The sequence below is a fragment of the Tiliqua scincoides genome, chromosome 1 (assembly GCF_035046505.1).
Source record: "Tiliqua scincoides isolate rTilSci1 chromosome 1, rTilSci1.hap2, whole genome shotgun sequence".
In the NCBI taxonomy this organism is placed as follows: Eukaryota; Metazoa; Chordata; class Lepidosauria; order Squamata; family Scincidae; genus Tiliqua; species Tiliqua scincoides.
Genome location: NC_089821.1, coordinates 227,793,488 through 227,815,264, shown reverse-complemented (window position 1 = coordinate 227,815,264; position 21,777 = coordinate 227,793,488). Strand labels below are relative to the sequence as shown.

The 21,777-nt window shown below is 43.1% G+C and overlaps 1 protein-coding gene across 1 annotated transcript in view; it reads right to left on the bottom strand.

Moving 5' to 3' along the window:
* The window catches only part of DISC1 (DISC1 scaffold protein), a 186,403-nt gene that overhangs the window by 32,832 nt on the left and 131,794 nt on the right, over positions 1-21,777 (bottom strand). The window contains exon 10 of the mRNA XM_066623035.1: positions 10,358-10,421. Within this exon, the coding sequence (XP_066479132.1) occupies positions 10,358-10,421 (64 nt within the window). The remainder of the gene's footprint in view (positions 1-10,357; positions 10,422-21,777) is intronic.

The window sequence follows — 21,777 nt, the reverse complement described above, 5'->3', positions numbered from 1 at the left end:
CTGATACACTACCATTCAGGGCTGGGGGGAGTACCTATAAACACAAAATGTGGCCTGGTGGGCTGCATGTTGTTTTTTTTAAATGATGGCCTGGGGGAGACACAAAACAGAGAGGAAGCGGAGGGATGGAGGAGCTTCAGGACTTTGCTCTGTGGTGGGTTCAATTCCAATGGACACATTTCCCTTCTGATATTATAGGATGAACACAAAAAGCAGAAGTGTGCATTATGTGTACTTCCTACATATGCACAGAAATAGGTTTCTGTGGAGAAGTTAGGAAAAGGGAAGTTGATTCACAGTTGCAGCATTCCCTAGGAAAATCTGCCCCCCCCCCCAGGACAACTAAAAACTGAAATTGATGCATCCCAAGTGATGAGGATACATCCACTCTTTCTCTGCAATGTTTCCCTCAATGCTATACAACAGGGGTGTCCAAAGTTTTTGGCAGGAGGGCCACATCAGCTCTCTGACACTATGTCGGGGGCCAGGGAAAAAAAGAATTAATTTGCATTTCAAATTTGAATAAATTTACATAAATGAATATTTTCGAGATGGAACTTATATGAATGAATGAAGGTCTTGCAATAACTCAAGGCCTATAAAAGGCCTTGCACAAAGCAAGGTTGGCCTTTCCTTTGCTGCCGCTACTGCATCACAGACGTGAAGCAGCAAGCAGTAGAGGTAGCCCTCATCCCACAGCTCACGTGAGAGGTCAAACAGTCACCCTCACACTGAGATCAGTTGCTTCAGGCCAGAGCAGACTCTAACAAATCTTCAGAGGGCCAGAGTCTCATTGGAGACTGGGGGCTCCCTGAGGGCTGTATTGAGAGGCCTTGAGGGCCACAAGTGACCCCAGGGCCAGGGATTGGGCACCCCTGGTATACAAGAAAGCATTTGGATCTCATACACGAGAATCAACTCGCATCCCTAAGTCCACATCTTAAGCAATCGGTATTTCTAAAGGGATAAAAAACTGAATATAAAAGAGAATAAAACTCTGATTGAGACCTCAGTAAAGCAACTTTGGACCAAGTTTGCTGGCTTGTAAATAATTACAAGCTAGCAAAGGGATGGCTAGTGGTGCTTTCCTGCTTGCAAACTTCAAAGGGCACTGTCAAGGGCACTGAGTCCCAAAATCTGACCTACATTTTGTATTGATAGAAAGACCTGCACCATTGCCAAGAACATATAAACGGTATAGATTTTTTAGCTCCAAGGTGATTTAATGCTTTTTTTATTTTCCAAATAATCAATAATTCCAGTCGAGTGTTCATGAACTTGAAACTCTGGAGGAACAAAATTTAAAAAGAAAAAAGTGAAGCTTTCTATTTATCTTTTGTGCAACAGCAAAGCTCTGACACAAAAACAGTTTTGAGTTAACCTCCTAAACAGGAACTTTGTGCTATAAGACTCAAGCGAACTATTCCAAATTGAATTAAATAAATATTTTATTTAGCTACCTACACCCCGTTTCTGCTCCAGATAGTATGGCATGCAAGCTGGCTAACATAAGAAAATACAACCACCAAAATAAAAAAAAAACAAGGTTAATAAACAGTGCCAGTGAACAAGAACAACAGAGTAGATTCACCAGTCTCCACCAAAAACTTCAGCCCCCAACATGAAAACCACAAAAACACACTTTCAGCTGTCAGCAGAATAAGCATCTCCTCGGGGAGAGGATGGGCTTAGATTAGACCAGGGGTGCCCAAACCCTGGGGCACCGGCCCTGGGGTCACTTGTGGCCCTTGGGGGCTCCCAATCAGGCCCAAGGGGAGCCCCCAGTCTCCAAAGAGCCTCTGGCCCCCCAGAGACTTGCTGGAGCCTGTGCTGGTCCAACGCAACTGCTCTCAGCGTGAGGACAACTGTTCAACCTCTCACCTGAGCTGTGGGATGAGGGCTCCCTCCACTACTTGCTGTTTCACGTCTGTGATACAGCAGTAGCAGCGAAGAGAGGCTGGCTTTGCTTTGTGCAAGGCCTTTTATAGGCCTTAAGCTACTGCAAGACCTTCATTCATTCACATGTTCCAGCTCTAATAAATTCATTTACGTAAATTTATTCAAATTTTAAATGTACATTAATTCTTTTTTCTCCCCGGCCCCCAACACAGTGTCAGAGAGATGATGTGGCCCTCCTGCCAAAATGTTTGGACACCCCTGGATTAGACTGATAGTTGTGGATAATGCAGAAATGGAAAGAAGGGAGTTTTAAGCAATGGTGAGCAATGGACAATGCTGACTTTGGTACAGTCTTTCTATCCAGGTCCTGAGTGGAAGGTGTACAGGGGCCAGAAGCTTTTAATAATAAAAGAGGGGTTTGGGTAAAATAAAATATAGAAATCTGGGAGCTCCTGTTTAGTCAAATTTGCTCCAAACTAATAAAACTGCACTTGTTTCCATAAAGCGCAAGTAATACAAGGAGCCACCATATGCTGTGATACTTCAGTGGACAGTCTAGCCCACTACTGTCAAATTTGATGCAGCTCTCTCGGGGCTGAGGCAGATGTCTCTTCCGATTCAGCTCCCTAGGATCCATTAACAGGGGATGCCAGACATCAAATCTGGGATCTCATATGTTCCAACAGCCTACTCACTGAGTCGCAGCCCCTTTAATCATATAAAGATATGCAAGATTGACAAAAAGATACTCTGCAACCTACAACAGGAGTGTTCATTTTGCAGCACAAAAAACAAACATTTGTGGCTTTGATGGCTGATAAAGTACACGTGAGCACGCTGTCTTGTTTCAAAATTGGAAAATCCAGCTGCATACCCAAGAACTGACAAGTGCACTAGTTAAATTAAATAAAGATAAAGCTGAATGGAAATAATGAAGACAAATAGTAAGGAAATCAGTTAAAGGAGGAAGGCTTTATATTCATTTGCAAAGCTAAAGGATACTGCATCACTGTCAATCTTCCACAGTAAACTAAATGTGAATCTCCATGCTGAAGCATATTAGGGCTCATATTCATTTATTCTCCCACTTTCCAAATGCTGAAAGAGAATAGCTAAGTAAGGCTCCTTTGTGTAATTGTCACTAGCTATCCTTCAAAGTAAGTCATCCCACTAAGTAATAGCAGCTAAATATCCCTATTTTATTTTATTTACAATGAATGGAAGCCACAGAGTAATCTTTTTGAGATTTGGAGTACAGCATAATCACATTAAATTTCATCAGCTCCAAAAATGTGATATTGATGTTGACTGAGACAAATAAAAAAAAAGGCGTTTGATGCCTGAGGCAGCTGTGATAAGGGATTTAGGAGCCATCACCATGTGGCCCATGAGATATTACGGAATGCAGTTAATAGCATATAGAGGGGATGATGTTCATGGTTTTATGTCTCATATTCTCACTCCCATGTTCCAGCTAGGAGTGGCTGAGAGTCTGCAGTTGTGGCTATTACTGGTCAAGGTTCTTAAACCCATCTTATTGGAACAGCTTAGGATGGGCAACAGTTAGGGAAACACTTATTCAGGCTGGTATCAAATGAAAGGATCGGACACGGACAAAATGGAATTGCTAGGACGATAATATGTTAGTTATATTTATAGTTATGTATGTTAATAATAATAATAATAATAATAATAATAATAATAATAATATTCTAAATTTAATTCACATTCAGCAGCATATTCATTTAACACCAATAACGAAGATCAGCTTGGATTTTTTTTTCTTATTAAGAATTTCCCACTTTAGGGGTTCCAATAAAATTAGTTTTGCTAACAAGCTGGGGATATGAAATATTTAAAGTATCAAAATTAATATGCCTAACAGTCATGCCAAACATCCTTGCATTTATAAAGGTTTTTGTGAGCACGCATGACAACATTTACTAATTTCCTCTTATTTGTCCTTTCGCAGTACTTAATACTGATGCAGGTAATCTGACTGTAAAACCTAGTTAGTTCACATTTAATTTTATGCACAGCCGTTTAAGGCAACAACAGTTATAAACAATTAAACTATAATTTTGAACAAATTGCAGGTCCACAAACTGCTCTGTTAACACATTCATCTGGCCATAGATGGATTCTATTACTCTGTTTAGAGAACAAAGGCTGAGGGGTGTGATAAGGGAAAGAACACTACTTTGGGCTTCAGAAAAATAAATGTTTCTATTGCAGAAAAACTGAGCAGCAAAATTCTATACATGTGTACACACAAGAAAGTCCTACTATATTCAATGGAGTTTACTCCCAAGTAAGTATACACAAGACTGCCACCTAATATCAATCCTCAGCCCACTTACCAGACAATGACAGTACAATCCTATCCTGTGCCTGAACAGGCAGGCTGGCCGGCCTGTGCTGTATCCAGACAGGGTAGGAGGTGAATCCTGCGCAGCTTAGAGTAAGTGGATTTATTTCCCTTTACCCTTTGTTATGTGGCAGCTACCTCAATGGGGCTACTCAGACCTATGCCAGCGAAACCGCTGGCAAATATCCAAACAACCTGGTATAATGCCAGCTGCTCAGGAGGGGGATTAGGATCCGGCCGATGTGCCAAACCCCCCCTTCTCCTGGACCCGGTTTGCCCACCAGCCCACCTGTCGCCCACCCTCCCCCATCCAAAAATGCCCGCGTTCTGCCCTCCTGCCACCCTCTCCAACCCCCCCCCCCCACTGGCCTCCTTAGGCCAGCAAGAACCTACCTTCTGCCACCTGGGATCTGACATGGGGAGGCTGGCACTAGTCCTCGTGCCAGACTCTCCAACTCCCAAGTCATGGCAGACATGCCTTACAGCACATTTGTGACACACTGGCCCAAGTACTTCTCAGGATTGCACTCTCAGTCTCATTGAACTGTACTGTGAATAACTTCTGTGAGGCTCTCATTTAAAAGACTAGCTGTGTGACAAACCAAAAATCAAAATAATTTGCCTCAACACACCATTTTACATTTGAGAAATAACTTGCCTAATTGATAAATACAATTTTCTTTGCAGAATTTTACCTTCTCCTCCCACTGCTTCTACCTTTATACCACATAGTGTATTCAAACACAATTTCTGTGCATCAGATTGATCACATGTATGTTATAGGAGCAGATAATTGCCATTAGCACCTTAGATTAGTCATGCTTAGAGTGGCAGGGGATGTGAATAACATTCACACATACCAGGTGATCTTGAAACGTGGGTTGAGCAATATTTGATGCATGAAAGAATTTCTTAGCCCATTACGCATCCAGCAGATCTCACTCGCCAGATTCGATAATGAATGAAAAGTGCTAAATTTAAAAGAGAGTGAGAAATATATAATGGTCATCAACACTCACGTGGGTGCTTAAGATAAACTGCTAAGCTTGTTGATTATCCAGGGGTTTGACACCATCCCAAGAATAATCACATTTGGGACACAGACACTAAGAACTTAACACATGCAGATTTTTAAAACCTAGTGGGGTGGAGTGTTTCAGAGAACATTTTAAAACAAATGGTAAACAACCAAAAGCAGTAAACAAGGAGTAACTTTTTTTTTAGCAAATAAAGCTTTTAAATTTAATTCTTGTGAGTTTGCTCCTTTGTATTCGTTCATAGACATGCGTCTATGAATTAAATGTGCCGTGAATCTACCACACAAGCATTAAATCCATGCAAGTTTTACTATCATGGTTGTTTGGACATATCATACATACTCAAATATTGTATTTAGAGGGGAAAAACAACATCCAAATTAAATACCACTGTTGTGGACTTCCTACTTGGATTCAGAAACGCCACTGCACTACTCGCAAACTTCCTACCAATGATTATCCTTAGAGTGGGTTCAGGAACAATTCAGGTGCTTCAGATGCTATTCATCTTTTGACAAAAGCCATCCACAGACTCCTAGCAAGTTTTCTGACTCAGATGATGTGGGTTTTCCCAAGAAATATATGTAACATAAGAACAGCCCTGCTGGATCAGGCCATAGGCCCATCTAGTCCAGTTTCCTGTATCTCATAGTGGTCCACCAAATGCCCCCGGTTTGTTCTCCTTGTATTCCTAACTTGTATTCCTTGCTACAGCTACCTTTCTGATCAACTGATTTTCAGGGCATGTGAAAACCAAATTATTGGTCAGCAAATTATGTTGTGTTCTGTTGAATATTCATTTACCACTTTTCAACATCAACAACAAAGATCTCTCAGAGTAGTTGATATATAGCAGAAAGAATAAGATGGTTCCATGTCTCAAGATGACTTTAGATTTTTCCATCTAAAACAAACCACAAGGCAGACACCAACAACAGCGAGGAGTTCCACAGAAAGAAAGAAAGAAAGAAAATATTTCTTTACTCAGCGTGTAGTCGGTCTGTGGAACTCCTTGCCACAGGATGTGGTGCTGGCGTCTAGCCTAGACGCCTTTAAAAGGGGATTGGACGGGTTTCTGGAGGAAAAATCCATTATGGGGTACAAGCGATGATGTGTATGCGCAACCTCCTGATTTTAGGAATGGGTTAAGTCAGAATGCCAGATGTAGGGGAGAGCACCAGGATGAGGTCTCTTGTTATCTGGTGTGCTCCCTGGGGCATTTGGTAGGCCGCTGTGAGATACAGGAAGCTGGACTAGATGGGCCTATGGCCTGATCCAGTGGGGCTGTTCTTATGTTCTTATGTTCTTATGAGGAGGAGGGACAGGGCAGGTGAAGCTATGCTTGAACTGAAGACAATTCTCCTCTATCTGCTTCATGTAAGAGAGCCATCACTTTTAAAAAGGTGCCTTTGCCAAGTTACCACATGTTGTAGTTCACATTCAACATTCATCCTCCCCTCCACTCCCCCTCCCAGTTATCTTACTGAGTGGAATCTTTGTTTAGCATACAAGGTTTTAGCCTCTTTCACTGGTGCCCACATCATGCTGACCTATTCAAAGCATCAATACTGACATACAGGTGGTGCCTCGGTATCTGCAGGGGATCCATTCCCAATTTTCTATTTCTGTTCCCAATTTCTCGATTTTCTGGAAGCCCCAGAACACCTCCGGAGGGTTAGGAAGGCTGCTCATGGCCTCCCCAGTCCTCAGAAGGGCTTCCAGTCATGTTTGGAGGACAACAGGTTGGGAGATCCGCAAGTTCAGGACTTGGGATATGGTAAAACCAAAACCGCTGATAAAGAGGCCCAACCTGTACATTCATAAAGGAAAACTAAACTGTTCCCAACATACTGAAATTTTCAGTATGGTAATTCAGCTCCTATGTAATGTACTGGCTATGCAGACAGCACTGGTCATTCTCTAGCTACCTCACATCAGCCTTAATCCATGCCACACATTTAGAGTAGACAAACTTGAAATAGCTCGGCATCCCCAGAGTACTTCTTTACTACTAAAGATGTATGTTTAGTTACAGGGCCCAGACTCTTCCCAAATATAAACTGTAGCATCTGAGAGACTTTCAAAAAATGTAAAGATTATTCTGTTATAAACACCACACCACACCAAGTGATAAGCTCCGAGAGGCAACCAAAGCCTTGAGGGACGCACCAGAGCTCTTCAAAGAAAGACAATTAAACATTAATCTCAGCAGCAGCTCCAGAAAGGAAAATAGAAAAGAAATTTCTGAATAAGTATTTAATGGGTAAAACAATGATATTGTTTGCTTGCTTCCCATTTCTGAAGCTGGAATATAAAGATGAAAAATTCATGAACTGCAAAGTTCTTCAGAAGCAGATGGAGTGTCGCTAAACAAATTATGATACAGCCACCAAGCCCTGGAAAAGGACCATTGAACTGTACTGACTGAAAAGCCAACAGAAAATAAGCAGGAATGGTTGTCCAATGCCAGTCTCTTGCTAGCATAGTTGCTTTATGCCCATATCTAGGGTTTTCCCCCATCTCCTCCAGAGCATAACAGGCACTTTCAGATTGCCTCATTTCAAACTGCATCATTGGTCTGTCAACATGAAACTACAACTTCAACTCAGGTTGTTGCTTGACCTCAAAAACAGCAGCTCCAGCCTACCAGAAATCAAGGAAAGGAAGCTTCTGTACATCAAACCTGACATAACGGCAGCACCAGGTGGCACAGCCACATCTCAGCCCACCAACATACAGGGACTTACAAATACACTGTACCAAGGGACAGGTTGCAGCAGCATCATAAAGACTAGTCATGTGACTAGGCCAGAAGCTTTTCCCCATGCTGATACCTTTTCTTAGCCAACCAGTGCCTTGCACTGCACCTTACAGCCCCTTTCCCCTTCCAGTGGTGGGCAAATCCCAGCCCGTGGGCCATTTGCATTCCTCTGGGACCCCCAATCCCCCTGGCAGTTACAACCGCCAGACTCGAGCTGCGGGCCGAGTTAGAGCAAGGACATTTATAGTCTCCAAGTGTTTTCTGCTTCTCCTTGATGATTTTAAACCCCTCCCCCATGCCTCTGAACAACATATGTCTCCATGTGTTTCTGGCTTGGTCTGTATGTTTTCACTGTGCAAAAGGTGTGTGGCAAACAGTTCATAGTTCTCATGTGGTTCTACATGCCTGTGTATTCTACATGTATCATGCGTATTCTAAATAAGCTCAGTAAACGTCATTCATTCATATAAGATATGTCTCCAATGTATTCATTTATGTAAATTCATTTAAATTTATTTAAATTTGAAATGTAAATTAATTCCCCCCCCGCCGGCACCCAACACAGAGAGATGATGGGGCCCTCCTGCCAAAATGTTTGCCCACCAATCCACCCCTGAGTAAAAGGAATGCAAAGTAAAAACTGACAGACAAAAGCAAAAAAAAAGAAGAGAGCAAGACCATCTGCTGGGTCTGCAGGATTCTGTAAGGCCTGAAGGGAATGGTGACCTGTCCAACCCCATTACCCAAGGTGACAACTCTTTGTGCATCTCGCCTTTTTGGTCAATACAAAACACAGAGAAAAATAGCTTAGGAAGGAGGTTGTTCTGTCTTCCAAACTCTGCAGCCTCACACTTGTTTTGTATACCGACTTCTCGATGGAATTTTTGAAAACAATATTTTGTTTCGTCTTATTTGAAAAAGAGACCGTTACCAAAATCCATTTACAATGATAAGATATGTTATCCCAAAGCTGTTAAGAGCCTTGCAGAGTCAACACATTGTGCAATGCAATGTATGTCTACTCAGAAGTAAGTCTCACTGAGTTAAATAGACTTACTCCCAAGAAAGTGTGCATTGGATTGAAGACTGAGTCCCCAGTGGCGTCACTGGGGTTTGCGTCACCCAGTATGGGAGGCCAGCAATACCCCCATGATGGACCTCCTCCCATGCTGTGGTAGGGGCAACGCTCCCTGGTCAGTGGGTCACATCACTGCCCTGTCCCTGCATCATTAAAATTGCACCTTTAAATTACAATACACAAATAAACAAACAGTGCAACACTTGGTGAATGGCTCCAGAGGCATCACTAGGGTTTGGTCACCCAGTACAAGAGCTCGCTGCATCACCCCCAAGATGGATCTCCCCCCGTACCAGACCATGCAGAATGAATTACAACATCATATGTGCAGCCTAAATGCAGTGGCATCACTAGGGCTGGTGTAACACCATTAAATTTATTTATTTATTTTAATATATAATAGTACCGGTCACCCTAAGAAATCAGTGACTAACAACAAATCCGGTGGCCAACTTGTTGACACACAACTGAATAAGAGTTCTTGTATTAGCTCTGATCCATGGAAATGTGAGCCGACTCATACTAAAACCTTGTTGGTTCCCAGCTGTGCCATTGGCTCTTGGAATAATCAGTCTCACTGGTCAATTCTGAGTTGGGGAAATCCTTTTCTGGTTTTTGGGCTGGTTTTTGAAAGAATAGTGATATTTTGATGCGGTTTGATTCGTTGCATTCTGCATGAAATTCTGCATCAAATAATATATAACATGAAGGTATTATTTAAAAATAGCAAGATTTTAACTATTTTAACCCCCTGTGCACTTCACCTGGTACAGCCTGCACATCCCTTGCAATGCCACTACAAGTCTCTCATATCATACCTAGAAGACCAAAAACAAACACCACAGATAATGGAACAAAACTAAATCTAATAAATCTTTTAGCAGGTGAAATACACTGAAATTTTAAAAATATGGGGATACGACAGCACCACTTAACGACAGGGATACGTTTTCCAATCCCCGTCGTTATGTGAGTAGGTCATTAAGTGAACATTTAGCACAATCTAGTGCCTCTGTTGTATAAACACTCCCTGCCAGGACACTCCCTGCCAGACACTAGCTGGCTGCACAGGCTACTAGAAATAGATTGCCTCTTCATTGCATTAAGAGCCTCTTTGTTGTGCTTTGATCACCGGCGTATATGTGGTTCATTGTTAAGGGGAAGGTTGTTAAGCGGCCCACACCTGTAATTTAAAGATACATTTGTGCCTTTACCTTTTCAAGTGCTTTTCCTCTAGCACTTCCATGTATCGGTAGGCATCTTCCTTCAACTTTTTCTCTGTAAGACAAAAATTGAAGTTATTTTCATTAAGAAAGAGGACAGAAGAGTGGGATACCTTACACAAATTATAATCATTTTAATTTTTATATTATAGGCAATTCAAAGGGCTCTAAACTCCTGTTTGGTCAGGCTTCCACAAATTTTTCACTACTATTATTCTAGGCATCAACCACACCACTTTACAACATGTAGCTTCTCTGAGAACTAAGAAGCTACCCTTGCTCTATATCAGTAGTTCCCAACCTTCTTTTGCAAGGGTGCTCACACTTTTTTGGCTCAAGAGCTACTTTGAAACCCAGCAAGGCCCGGAGATCTACCAGAGTTTTTTTACAATGTCCGCGCCATCATAACATATAACATTTATGTGTACAATGTATGTTGGAGTACCTTGCATAACCGAATGAGCCAATATTGCACAACACAACATAATTAACTATAAACATTTTTTGTAATTACTTGAGTTTACTTTGATGACTTGCACTGAAGTGAATCAGCCAAGGATGCATAGTCGGACAGTAGCTGCTGACAGCCAGCCTCAAGCACACTTCCAAATGTTCATCAGTCATGGTGGAACGGTACTTGGACTTAATGATCTTTATGTAGGAAAAGGCTGACTCACATAAATAAGTGGAGCCCTTCCTGCCTCAGGTGCTCTTATGTCCCTGAGGGCCCTATTGCCTTCAAGTGGCTGCAGCTGTGCAGCACACTCTGCTGGATGCCCAGGCCTTACCCTTAAAGGGGCCACTGCTGACACCACATCTACCTCCTCACCAGATCTTCCTCGATTCCAATACAAGTGGGGGGGGGGGCAGATCTCCATACATACCAGTGCAAAAGCAGGAGAAAGGTGTGGGGGAGGGAAGATCTCTGTATAGACATCACAGCAAGACCAGTGCAAAACCCCTTGCACACAGAACCAACAGATGGAAGTTGGAGGGGGGCAGATCTCCATACATACCAGTGCAAAAACAGGGGAAAGGTAAGTCAGCCCCAGTAGAGTCAATGGGGCTCACTCCCAGGGATGCGTGGACGGGAGAAGCCTGCCAGGTGCTCACTCCCTAGGCTCCCTGGACTCACTCCCTGGGCTCACTCCCTGGGCTCACAAGCCTGCCAGGGGCTCACTCCTAGGGATGCGTGGACGGGAGAGAAGCCTGCAGTGACAGCCATCTTTTGTGCCGCTGCAGCTCTGTGCACTGGGCAGCTCAGGATTGGGCTGCCCGTTGCTAAGAGGTTAAGCTACACATGAGGAGTTCTCCAATTTGAATCTCACCTCTGCCAGGTACATAGTAGGTAGCTTTGGACATGTCACTCTTTCTCAGCCTTAGCTTCCCCAACTGCAGTTGACTTGTGAGAACTATGATTCATGTAATATGATGGTACATGAGGTGCTTTTACACACTCATTAAGTGCAATGCAAATGTGAAATACCTTTCTTATTAGAATATATATGCAATGGGGAGCAAACGTGAGCCTTGAGCTTCTGTACTCTCCCCCTCATTAATGCACGTTAATGTGAACAGGAGCTTACACATGGCAATTTGTACACAAGTAGGCCTCCCGCACATGACCCTTTTACTATGAAAAAGGGGTGAACAAATTAATAATTGCCTATGCATTTACTCACCGATGCCCCTCGCTCGTATCAAAAGGTCTCTATGCTATATTGAAAGGTTGTGTTCCCGAGGTGTGCTCCCTCCCACAGTCCAAGGTCATGTGTTACCCATTCCTAATTCTTAGTAGAATTGATCCTTTTCCATTCTGCAGATCAGCCCTGGACTGTGAAACTACAAAGATTGGGCAAAAATATAATAATTTCCTTGTGTCACATAGCAAAAGTAAAAACCAATTTGTCAGCCTCTTCTTATGTGACAGTTGCAAACATTTTCACTTAAACATGTGATATGTTCTTTGATAATGGCTAGTTTTTATGTTCCTGCCTTTCAAGCTGTTCATCCTATTCGCCTCATTATACGCCCTTGGAAGGCGACATTCCAACTCAGTCTCTCTCATCCTGATATAAAATGTCAATTGATGTTAATAATTGGAGGGGAAGGTAGGGAATCTGTTTCACACTTACTTTGTTTCCAGCTAATACCACAATGTATTATGTTACTTGAAGGATAAACCTTAGTTCCAATTTCTCCTGCTGTGCTAGCTAGATTTTAATTGGATATTATCTGATACAGTAATTCTCACTTTTCACAGTTGTGTCCGATTCTCTCCACGCAATTGTACAATGTCCTTGAAGCATATAGCTTAATAAATCAGCAATGTTCAATGACAAAAAAGTAACGCATAAGAGTGGGCAAAAGTAGGTCAGCTGTAAGTTCCCCAGGAAACACAGGTAGGAAATACTCACATCTCTGTCAAACATTTCAGCTAGATGGGAAAGGAGTAAAACAGTGGTTTTCAACCTCAGGGTCAGGAACTCAACGGGGTTGTGAAGCTTCAGTTGTGGGGTGGCGGCAACTTATGGGAATGAAAATGGCGGAAGACTATGGGACTAGAACACCACCAGGTTAAAGGGGGAAGCATTTGGTGAACCACTTCAGGTACCAGGAGGCTGTTGCAGTCCTGCTCAGGTTCTTAGCAAATCAGCTAAAATCGCTTTCATTAGTGCCAGGGTTCAGGGTAACTTTCTCTGCCCTCTCTAATAAGAATACTTGGTTACAGTGAACAGTTTTGGGAGGGTGTAAGTTTTGGGCAGAGAGTGGGGCAGGGGTGGGAAGATAGGGTCCTGGGAGGAGGGTGGGATCAACGGTGGGGCCCCAGTCTCATAATGTATTTATTTATTGAGATCATGGCATGATAAATGTTGAAGACCACTGGACCAAAGCATCGTCTGACTCTCTTTACTCCTCAGGAAGAGGTATTATGTCCCTTAATTTCCAGTGTATATAACTGGGCACTTTCACTTGAAACTGCATCAAAATCCTAATGGTTCTTCTTTCCTAATGACAAATGGAAGGAAGCACCAGGAAAAGAATTGGAATTTTTGTTACTTCTGGATGATCTACTTACTATATAGGACAAGTTATTGAGCTGAAGATTTAATTTAATGCAAATTGATAGTTGCTGCTTAGGACAAATGGCTAGAGCCCAAACCTCCTTAGTCTAGCCAAGAAAGTACTACATAGGGTTGGTAAGGGGAGGATGAGAAGAAATTACACAACTGCAGCGTGCAAACGTATCAAAGAGTGTACTTTCAAGTGTGTGTCTGTCCCAGTCTTCCAGTCTCTTACAGATCCTGCATGAAGTTCCCCATGTAAATACTGTATTACAAATATTGATGGAAGACATCAGTGCGTTTGATGCAATAAAAAAAAGGTTTTCCCCAGGAATCAAAATTAGGGAGGGGGGAAATACATGCATCTGCTTCAGTTGCCATTCACACCACAATTATTTTTTGTTGCAATAATGGGAAAAGCCATGGCTCAGATATGGTAAAATATTGCAATACAGAAGGTCAAGGTTAAGTTTTATACTTTTGTCACACATAAATATAAATGCTTAGAGTGATGACTTTTATAGTATTCATTTTTTATCTGGAAAAAACAATCATGTAACACTGAGAGTTGCTTTGGATGTGAGAAAGAAAACAACAGCAAACTGCATGGTCACTTCCCTCAGTGTGGTGCTAGCACTTGTTCCTCACGTCCAAAGGAAATATTACATACACTCTTAGTAAGATATGGGAAACAGGTACACATCAGGCTGGCTAAATTCGTTCATCACGTCTGTAGCCACGTTGAATAGACTGTTGCAATACTTAATACTAACTGAGCTTCTAAGAAGTAAGAAGCTGTAAATGGAAGTCTTGCCCTAATGAGGAGAATAAAAAGGAACATAAACAGTGGCAAAAGAAATGTAAGAAGGTGATACGGGAGGCCAAGCGAGACTATGAGGAACACATGGCCAGCAACATTAAGGGGAATAATAAAAGCTTCTTCAGATATGTTAGAAGCAGGAAACCCGCCAGAGAAGCGGTTGGCCCTCTAGATCATGAGGGAGGGAAAGGGGAGATAAAAGGAGAGATGGCAGAGAAAATAAATGAGTTCTTTGCATCTGTCTTCACAGCAGAAGACCTTGGGCAGATACCGCTACCTGAATGGCCCCTCCTGACCAAGGAACTAAGTCAGATAGAGATTAAGAGAAGATGTTTCAGACCTAATTGACAAATTAAAGATCAATAAGTCACCAGGCCCCGATGGCATCCACCAAAGAATTATTAAGGAACTGAAGAACGAAGTTGATGATCTCTTGACTAAAATATGCAACTTGTCCCTTAAAACAGCCATGGTGCCAGAAGATTGGAGGATAGCAAATGTCACACTGATCTTTAAAAAGGGAAGTAGAGGGGACCCGGGTAATTATAGACCTGTCAGCCTAACGTCTGTTCCAGGTAAGATGGTGGAATGCCTCATCAAAGATAAAATCTTAAAACACATAGACGAACAAACCCTGCTGAGGGAGAATCAGCATGGCTTCTATAAGGGTAAGTCTTGTCTCACAAACCTTTTAGAATTCTTTGAAAAGGTCAACAGGCATGTGGATGTGAGAGAACCTGTGGATATTATATATCTGGACTTTCAGAAGGCGTTTGACACGGTCCCTCACCAAAGGCTGCTGAGAAAACTCCACAGCCAAGTAATTAGAGGGCAGGTCCTCTCCTGGATTCGGAACTGGTTGAGGTCCAGGAAGTAGAGAGTGGGTGTCAATGGGCAAAATTCACAGTGGAGACAGGTGGAAAGTGGAGTGCCCCAAGGATCTGTCCTGGGACCTGTACTTTTCAACCTGTTCATAAATGACCTGGAGGCAGGGCTAAGTAGCGAGGTGGTCAAGTTTGCAGATGACACCAAACTTTTCCAAGTGGTAAAGACCAGAAGAGACTGTGAAGCGCTCCAGAAGGATCTCCAAACTGGGAGACTGGGAAGCAAAATGGCAGATGCGTTGCAATGTCAGTAAGTGTAAGGTCATGCACATTGGGGTAAAGAATCAAAACTTTACATATAGGCTAATGGGTTCTGACCTGTCTGAGACAGATCAGGAGAGAGATCTTGGGGTCCTTGTGGACAGCTCAATGAAAGTGTCGACCCAATGCGCGGTGGCAGTGAAGAGGGCTAATTTCATGCTTGGGATAATTAGGAAAGGCATTGAGAATAAGACAGCTAATATTGTAATGCTGTTGTACAAATCGATGGTAAGGCCACACCTGGAGTACTGCGTCCAGTTCTGGTTGCCACATTTCAAAAAGGATATAGAAGTGATGGAAAAAGTGCAAAAGAGAGCAACCAAAATGATTACTGGGCTGGGGCACCTTCCCTATGAGGAAAAGCTACAACGTATGGGCCTCTTCAGTCCAGAAGAGAGGCGCCTGAGGGGGGATATGATTGAGACATAGAAAATCATGCAGGGGATGGACAAAGCGGACAGAGAGACACTCTTTTCCCTCTCTCATAACACCAGAACCAGGGGACATTCACGAAAGTTGAGTATTGGGAGAGTTAGGACAGACAGAAGAAAATATTTCTTTACCCAGCGTGTCATTAGTTTGAGGAACTCTTTGCCACAGGAAGTAGTGATGGCATCTTGCCTGGATGCCTTTAAGAGGGGATTAGACAAATTTGTGGAGGAAAAGTTCATTAAGGGTTACAAGTCATAGTAGGTATGTGCAAGCTCTTGGTTTTAGAGGCAGGCTGCCTCTGATGGCCTGATGCAGGAGAGGACACCAGGACACAGATTGTGTCTGTTGTCTTGTGTGCTCCCTGGGGCATTTGGTGGGCCACTGTGAGATTCAGGAAGCTGGACTAGAAGAAACTTTGGCCTGATTAAGCAGGGCTCTTCTTATGTTCTTAAGTATGACATGGGTACTATGGAGTAGATTTCAAACTCATTCAGTTGTGTAAGCCCGTCATTTAAGTGTGCCATTCAGAAACCCCTGTCAAGAAATCTATAAAAAGATTAGAGCCAGAACTTTGCAGGACCCACATCCACAGAAGTCATCAGACCCAATGCAGCAATCAGAAAAAAGAAAACAGGAGCAAGTTTGGTAGAATTCTCACACTAAAGAAAAGTTGCTGAGACTGAGAACCAAGCTCTGAGGATCAGCTTTACAAGGCCTGGGAGATCTGGAGTGGCCTTTGAAATCTATTGACAATACGCAGGCAGGCTGGTGCTGTGGGGAGATGGCCCCTTCCAACACATAGTTCAGTCTGCCAGACCTGTGGCAAAACCAGAGGGCTGGTGGTGCACAGGAGGTAAGACACCGCAGCTCGACTGCTGGAAGCTCCAGCTCGTGACTCCTGACAGAGTGGTCAGCCAGATACTTCTGGAAAGCACCAATAGGGTCTGGAGGCAACAACCCTCCCCTATTTCCCCCCCCCCCCCACCCAGCATTCAGAAATATTATGTCTTAAACAATGTTTTGTCTTTGGACATTTATGCTGGGACAAAACATCACCTTAAAAAAATGCTTATAATTTTGCACAATGAAGGCTGGCACATTGAAAATGGTAGTTAGAGAGAACAGGTGCACGTCTGTGCTAAGTTCTGATGGATTTCCCCAGGTCAGAAATTTTGGCATGATTGGCAGACCCCACACGTAAGCCATAGGTTCCTTGAGGTTAGGTGACCAGTCTATGTTGCCCAGCAAGTTATAGGCAATGTGCATGGGCAGGCAGCACATAATTATTTGATGTTTTTCCTGTAGCTGCTCCCCCTGCCAAAAATGCATGTCACTCAGCAGATTAAAAATTGGCTTGCCTCTTCAGCTGCTACAGTTGAAGCATAAAGTTTTCAAGTTAGCCAACAGTAGACTTCGAACCTTTTCACATGACACCTGTACAACTATGCTTGTATTCGTGTTGGAAGCATGTAACTATGCCTCTTGTGTTCGTGGAAGGTGTAGCACCTGAAGGTCATTTAGTCTTAAATTCTGGATTACGTCATCTCACATGAGTAACTACACAGTAGCCTTTCTGTTAAATACAAATCACAGTCAGAAGCACCCCCTCCAGAAAGTCACTCAAAGGAAGGAGTCAACTGGCAGAATCCCACACCAAGTTCCCTTTTTTTTCTCTTTTTCAAGAGTTGTACCACTGCTCACGGGGCCAGCTCCTCTTGGGAAGGAGAGAATTGGGGAGATTCCCGACATTCAGAGGCTCTTCATCGCCCAAGAGAATAACATGCAGTTTTGGGCAATAAAAAGCCAGGAGATTTTCATTCGTTACTGAGTCACGTAAGCCTCAATGCCAAATTCTAGCTAATCAAGCAGATACTGAAGAGCACGAGTGTGAGCGTGTTTCACCAGACATCAATAAAACCATGGTAGTCACTGTCAGCGGGTGAGGGAAACTGACACACATACGTCATTGTCCAAGTTAAATCAAAAATGAGGAAAAACCCGGTATTTAAGCAAGGAACAAAGTGGCACATGTTCAAAATGTTATAAGAAAAAGAACAATCAATACTGCTAATTATTGGGAGAGGAAAGAAGGGAAGCTCTTGAAATGACATCAACCCTAGCAAAGATGTTCATGTCCTCTACTGAAAGACAATCTTCTGCTTTTTGCATTTCCTCAGAAGTTTTCCTTGCAAAGGATCCCACAACTAAAAACTATGAAGTAAAGCTGCTTTCTGTGGTGCACAGCTGTAAACCATCAGCACCTACCATGAACCGGTACTGTGGCAGAACAGAAATGCAAACTGACAACTAAGCGTAAGCGTACAAGCGTCAGTGTATTTTTTCAGATGCCTAACCCCTGACCAACCTAATGAGACAGAGCCATGGACCATTTTGTGCTGTTCGCATTGCCAATTCAAGATTAGTTAAAGATGCGAGGGGATATCAAAGGGATAAAGAACTGATCTTGGTTTTATCTTGGACCAAATGGGAAAGCAATTGGTTTCCCCAATTATGTGTTATCTTGCTTGAGTGTCTTCTTTGTTTCTTTTTGATGATAAAAATAGATATTACAAAATGTGCTTCCTATACAAGAAGCAACAATATATGCTGGATGCGATTACAGAAAGTATTGCATACAGAGCCGGTCCTTGAAGACAAAGGCTCAAATCCTAACCAACTTTTCAGCATTGACAAAGCTGTGCCAATGGGGCATATGCTGCATCCTACAGTTGGTGGCAATCATGGAGGCCACCTCAAGATAAGGGAATGTTTGTTTCCTTACCTCAGAGCTGCATTATCCTTACCTAGGTGCTGGAAAGTTGGTTAGGATTGCACCCAAAGTTGCAATGAATGTTATTCTGCCTTGGTGTGGAAATATAGAGGCAGAGAAGAGCCCATTAATCCCTGGTCTTTTGTAGCCCACATGCACAGGGGGAGAACAGTCCCGGACAACATGAAGACATCCACTAAGTTAAGAGGATCTTCAACCCATGTCAAGGTGTATACTGCTACTGATTTGAACCAAGACTTGAGTTTCTTTCCTATGAAAAGCACCCACCATTTTGTGCTACTATTGGGGGGAGTATCTGAAAGGCATGAAAACTGTAGGGAGAGTCTTGAGGCATGTATGTACATCAGAGCTCAGCAACAGGACTTCGAAAGGCCTTTTAATGTTAACTATTGCACAGCAACAGGCAGAGAGAGAGAGAGAGAGAGAGAGAGACTTTTCACTCTGCAATTATTTCCAAGATGAGGTGTTTATGAGCATCTGCTCACAGAAATGGTTTTTTAAAAGACTCTTTTAATGTGCCTTAACATGCTTATCAACTCAGAGCAACAGGACTGGGGGGAAGGGAAGAATACAGGCAGTGTCCTGTCAAGTTTAAACAAAAATGGCACCAAGTTAGGAGCAGGTTGGAGGAACAATGGTCGCATCCCAGCATTACAAATGTGTGAAAGAATGAAAAGTTAGTTTGATCTCTCCATGGGCCTTCTGTGTGTTTCAATAAGGTAGTTTTCACATCAAACTTGCTGCTTTCACATCATGGCAACTTGCTGCTGCGCCAGTAAATGTGCACAGGAAGTGTCATGCTGAGACAGTGTGTTGTGTCAGCCAACATAAAGAGGAATCTAAATTCTGTTCCTTACATAATAACTCAGTGGAGCTCCCCACTGGGTTCTCTGTATTCACCACCTGTATTCTCAGATCATGGCCAAGGACTGAACTGCACCTCATGACAAAATCAGTCTCACAGCCCAATCCTAACCTGCCCTGGAGCAGGCAGGCTAACTGGCCTGCCCCACATTGAGAGCAGAATTGAGGCTTCCGGCAGCTCAGCCCAGGGCAGTGGGAATTCATTCCCCTTACCCCGGTTAATGCCGCAATAGCCCCAATGGGCCTATTCAGATCTGCACCACCTAAAGAGGTGGCGCGCATCCGAGTGGCCCAGAGCTGTTCTGGGTCACCCAGGATTGGGGTTAGGATCTGGCACAAGTGCCGGATCCTGGTCCCATCCCCCAATTTGGCCATGGCCCAACCACGAGCCTACCTACTGCTTGCCCACCCCGGAACACCTCCCTCTTGCTCTCCCCCGCCTCCAAGCCGGCCTGACTCGGCCAGCGTGAACCTACCTGTCCTCCGGCATAATGGAGCTGGAGGCAGCCTCCAGGGGCCAGTGCACGTCCATATGCTGGCCTACTGGCTCCTCCTCATAACAGACGTGCTTTACGGCACTTTTGTGACACTCTAAGGCCAGCCCAAGGGACATACGCCAGCCTATCTCAGGGCCACGATTGCGCCCACAATGGCACTGTGTGGATATGGAGCTCTGGGTACACAGTTCCAGGCAATGCAAATGTTCTACGGATTTGTTTTTTTCTGACCCTGTGCTTGCCAGCCTGTCCTACCAAGCAAGGCCACTTTCTGATGCATCTGACACAGTCAGCTCTGAATCACAAAAACTTGTGCCACAATAATTAGTTTGCCTTCACCGTGCCCAAAGACTCTGTGCTGTTTTTGTTCCAAAAGTAACACAGCTGGCCTTCCAGAAGAAGTGTTAATGATGTACTAATTACATTCATGCTTCCCCACAGCATAAATTATGGTTTTTATAAATACAAGGTTCACATAAATAGTTGGGGCACAAACCACTTTTCAAACATGTCCATGAATGTACGATTATCAGCTGATTTATAAACAATATTATAAACCTGAGAGTTCTTAAGACAGATTTTGCTCGTGCCCTATTATGCAAGTGATTAATAGGCTGGGCCTTCTCAGTGGAAGTAGCTTTAAGTGGTTCCAGTGAAGCAATGTTTTATAAGCTCATAAAGCACACTTCAAAATGAAAACCTAGATTCAGCTCCTTCAATAAAACATGGTAATTTTCACGGAGGACAGAAAAAGTTGCACTCATTACTACATACAAGTTCAACTTAGATTGTTGCGTAAAGGAATGTGGGATCATTCTTTCCTGATGCACTTTTCTGTCACACTGCTGGAGATAAATTTGCAGTTTTCTCTTATCACCAGGGATGAAATATTTGAGCTGGCTGGTAACCTTTTTGACAAAAAGAGGAAGCTAATAATATTTGGGTTTAAAGAGATAAATGAACGAAGCAATCCTATTACGTGTTCAAAAAGATCTCCCTCTGAATCGTAATGGACAGTTTCAAGGCCAGTAGAAAATCATTTATTTGAATTATTCCACAAAAGCTCTTCTACAGTAATATCCAGGAGCCAAACAAACCCAGGAATGAAAGGAAATCAAGCCTGGAAAATGAAATCCCGCCCTTAACATTGGTGTCAAGGGCAGCTAGTGAATGTGGAAGAAAAAGCCTTTCATTTTTATTGCACCCCACAACACTGTGCTGTTTCTTTTGCACAAAGAATATACACCCCAATTTATGGAGATGTCAAACCTGAATTATTCAGGTCATGAACAAAATAATTCCTCAGGTACATTTGCATGTTTTAAGCTTCAATGTGTTCTCTTGAAAGTCTTTTCACCTGACCATTTGTGTTGTAGATATTTGAAATGTATTTCTCAAGATACATTTAACCCAGGACTACTATCAGACAGAACACTGACATTCTGTACTTTTTGGAGTAATTTGCCCTTTGATTTGGGATAAACACCCATGAATCAAGACTGAATATATCTTGTTTTGTGAGGACTGAATAAAAATGAATCAGTACATAACGGGCTGATTCAAAGCCCAATCCTGAGCTGCCTGGTGCGTGGAGCTGCCATGGCGCCAAAAATGGCTGTCACGACATCCTGAGTGCAACTGGGCAGCTGCCTCCAACTCCTTGGGAAGGAAAGGTAAGGAAAGTAGCCCCACAATGGGGCTATTTGATTCTGAGGTGACTCTTTAGCCAGTGCAGAATCAAGGAGTCCCGCGTTGGGCCACACGGCCTAACACAGGGCTCCAGATCCGGAAGAGCTC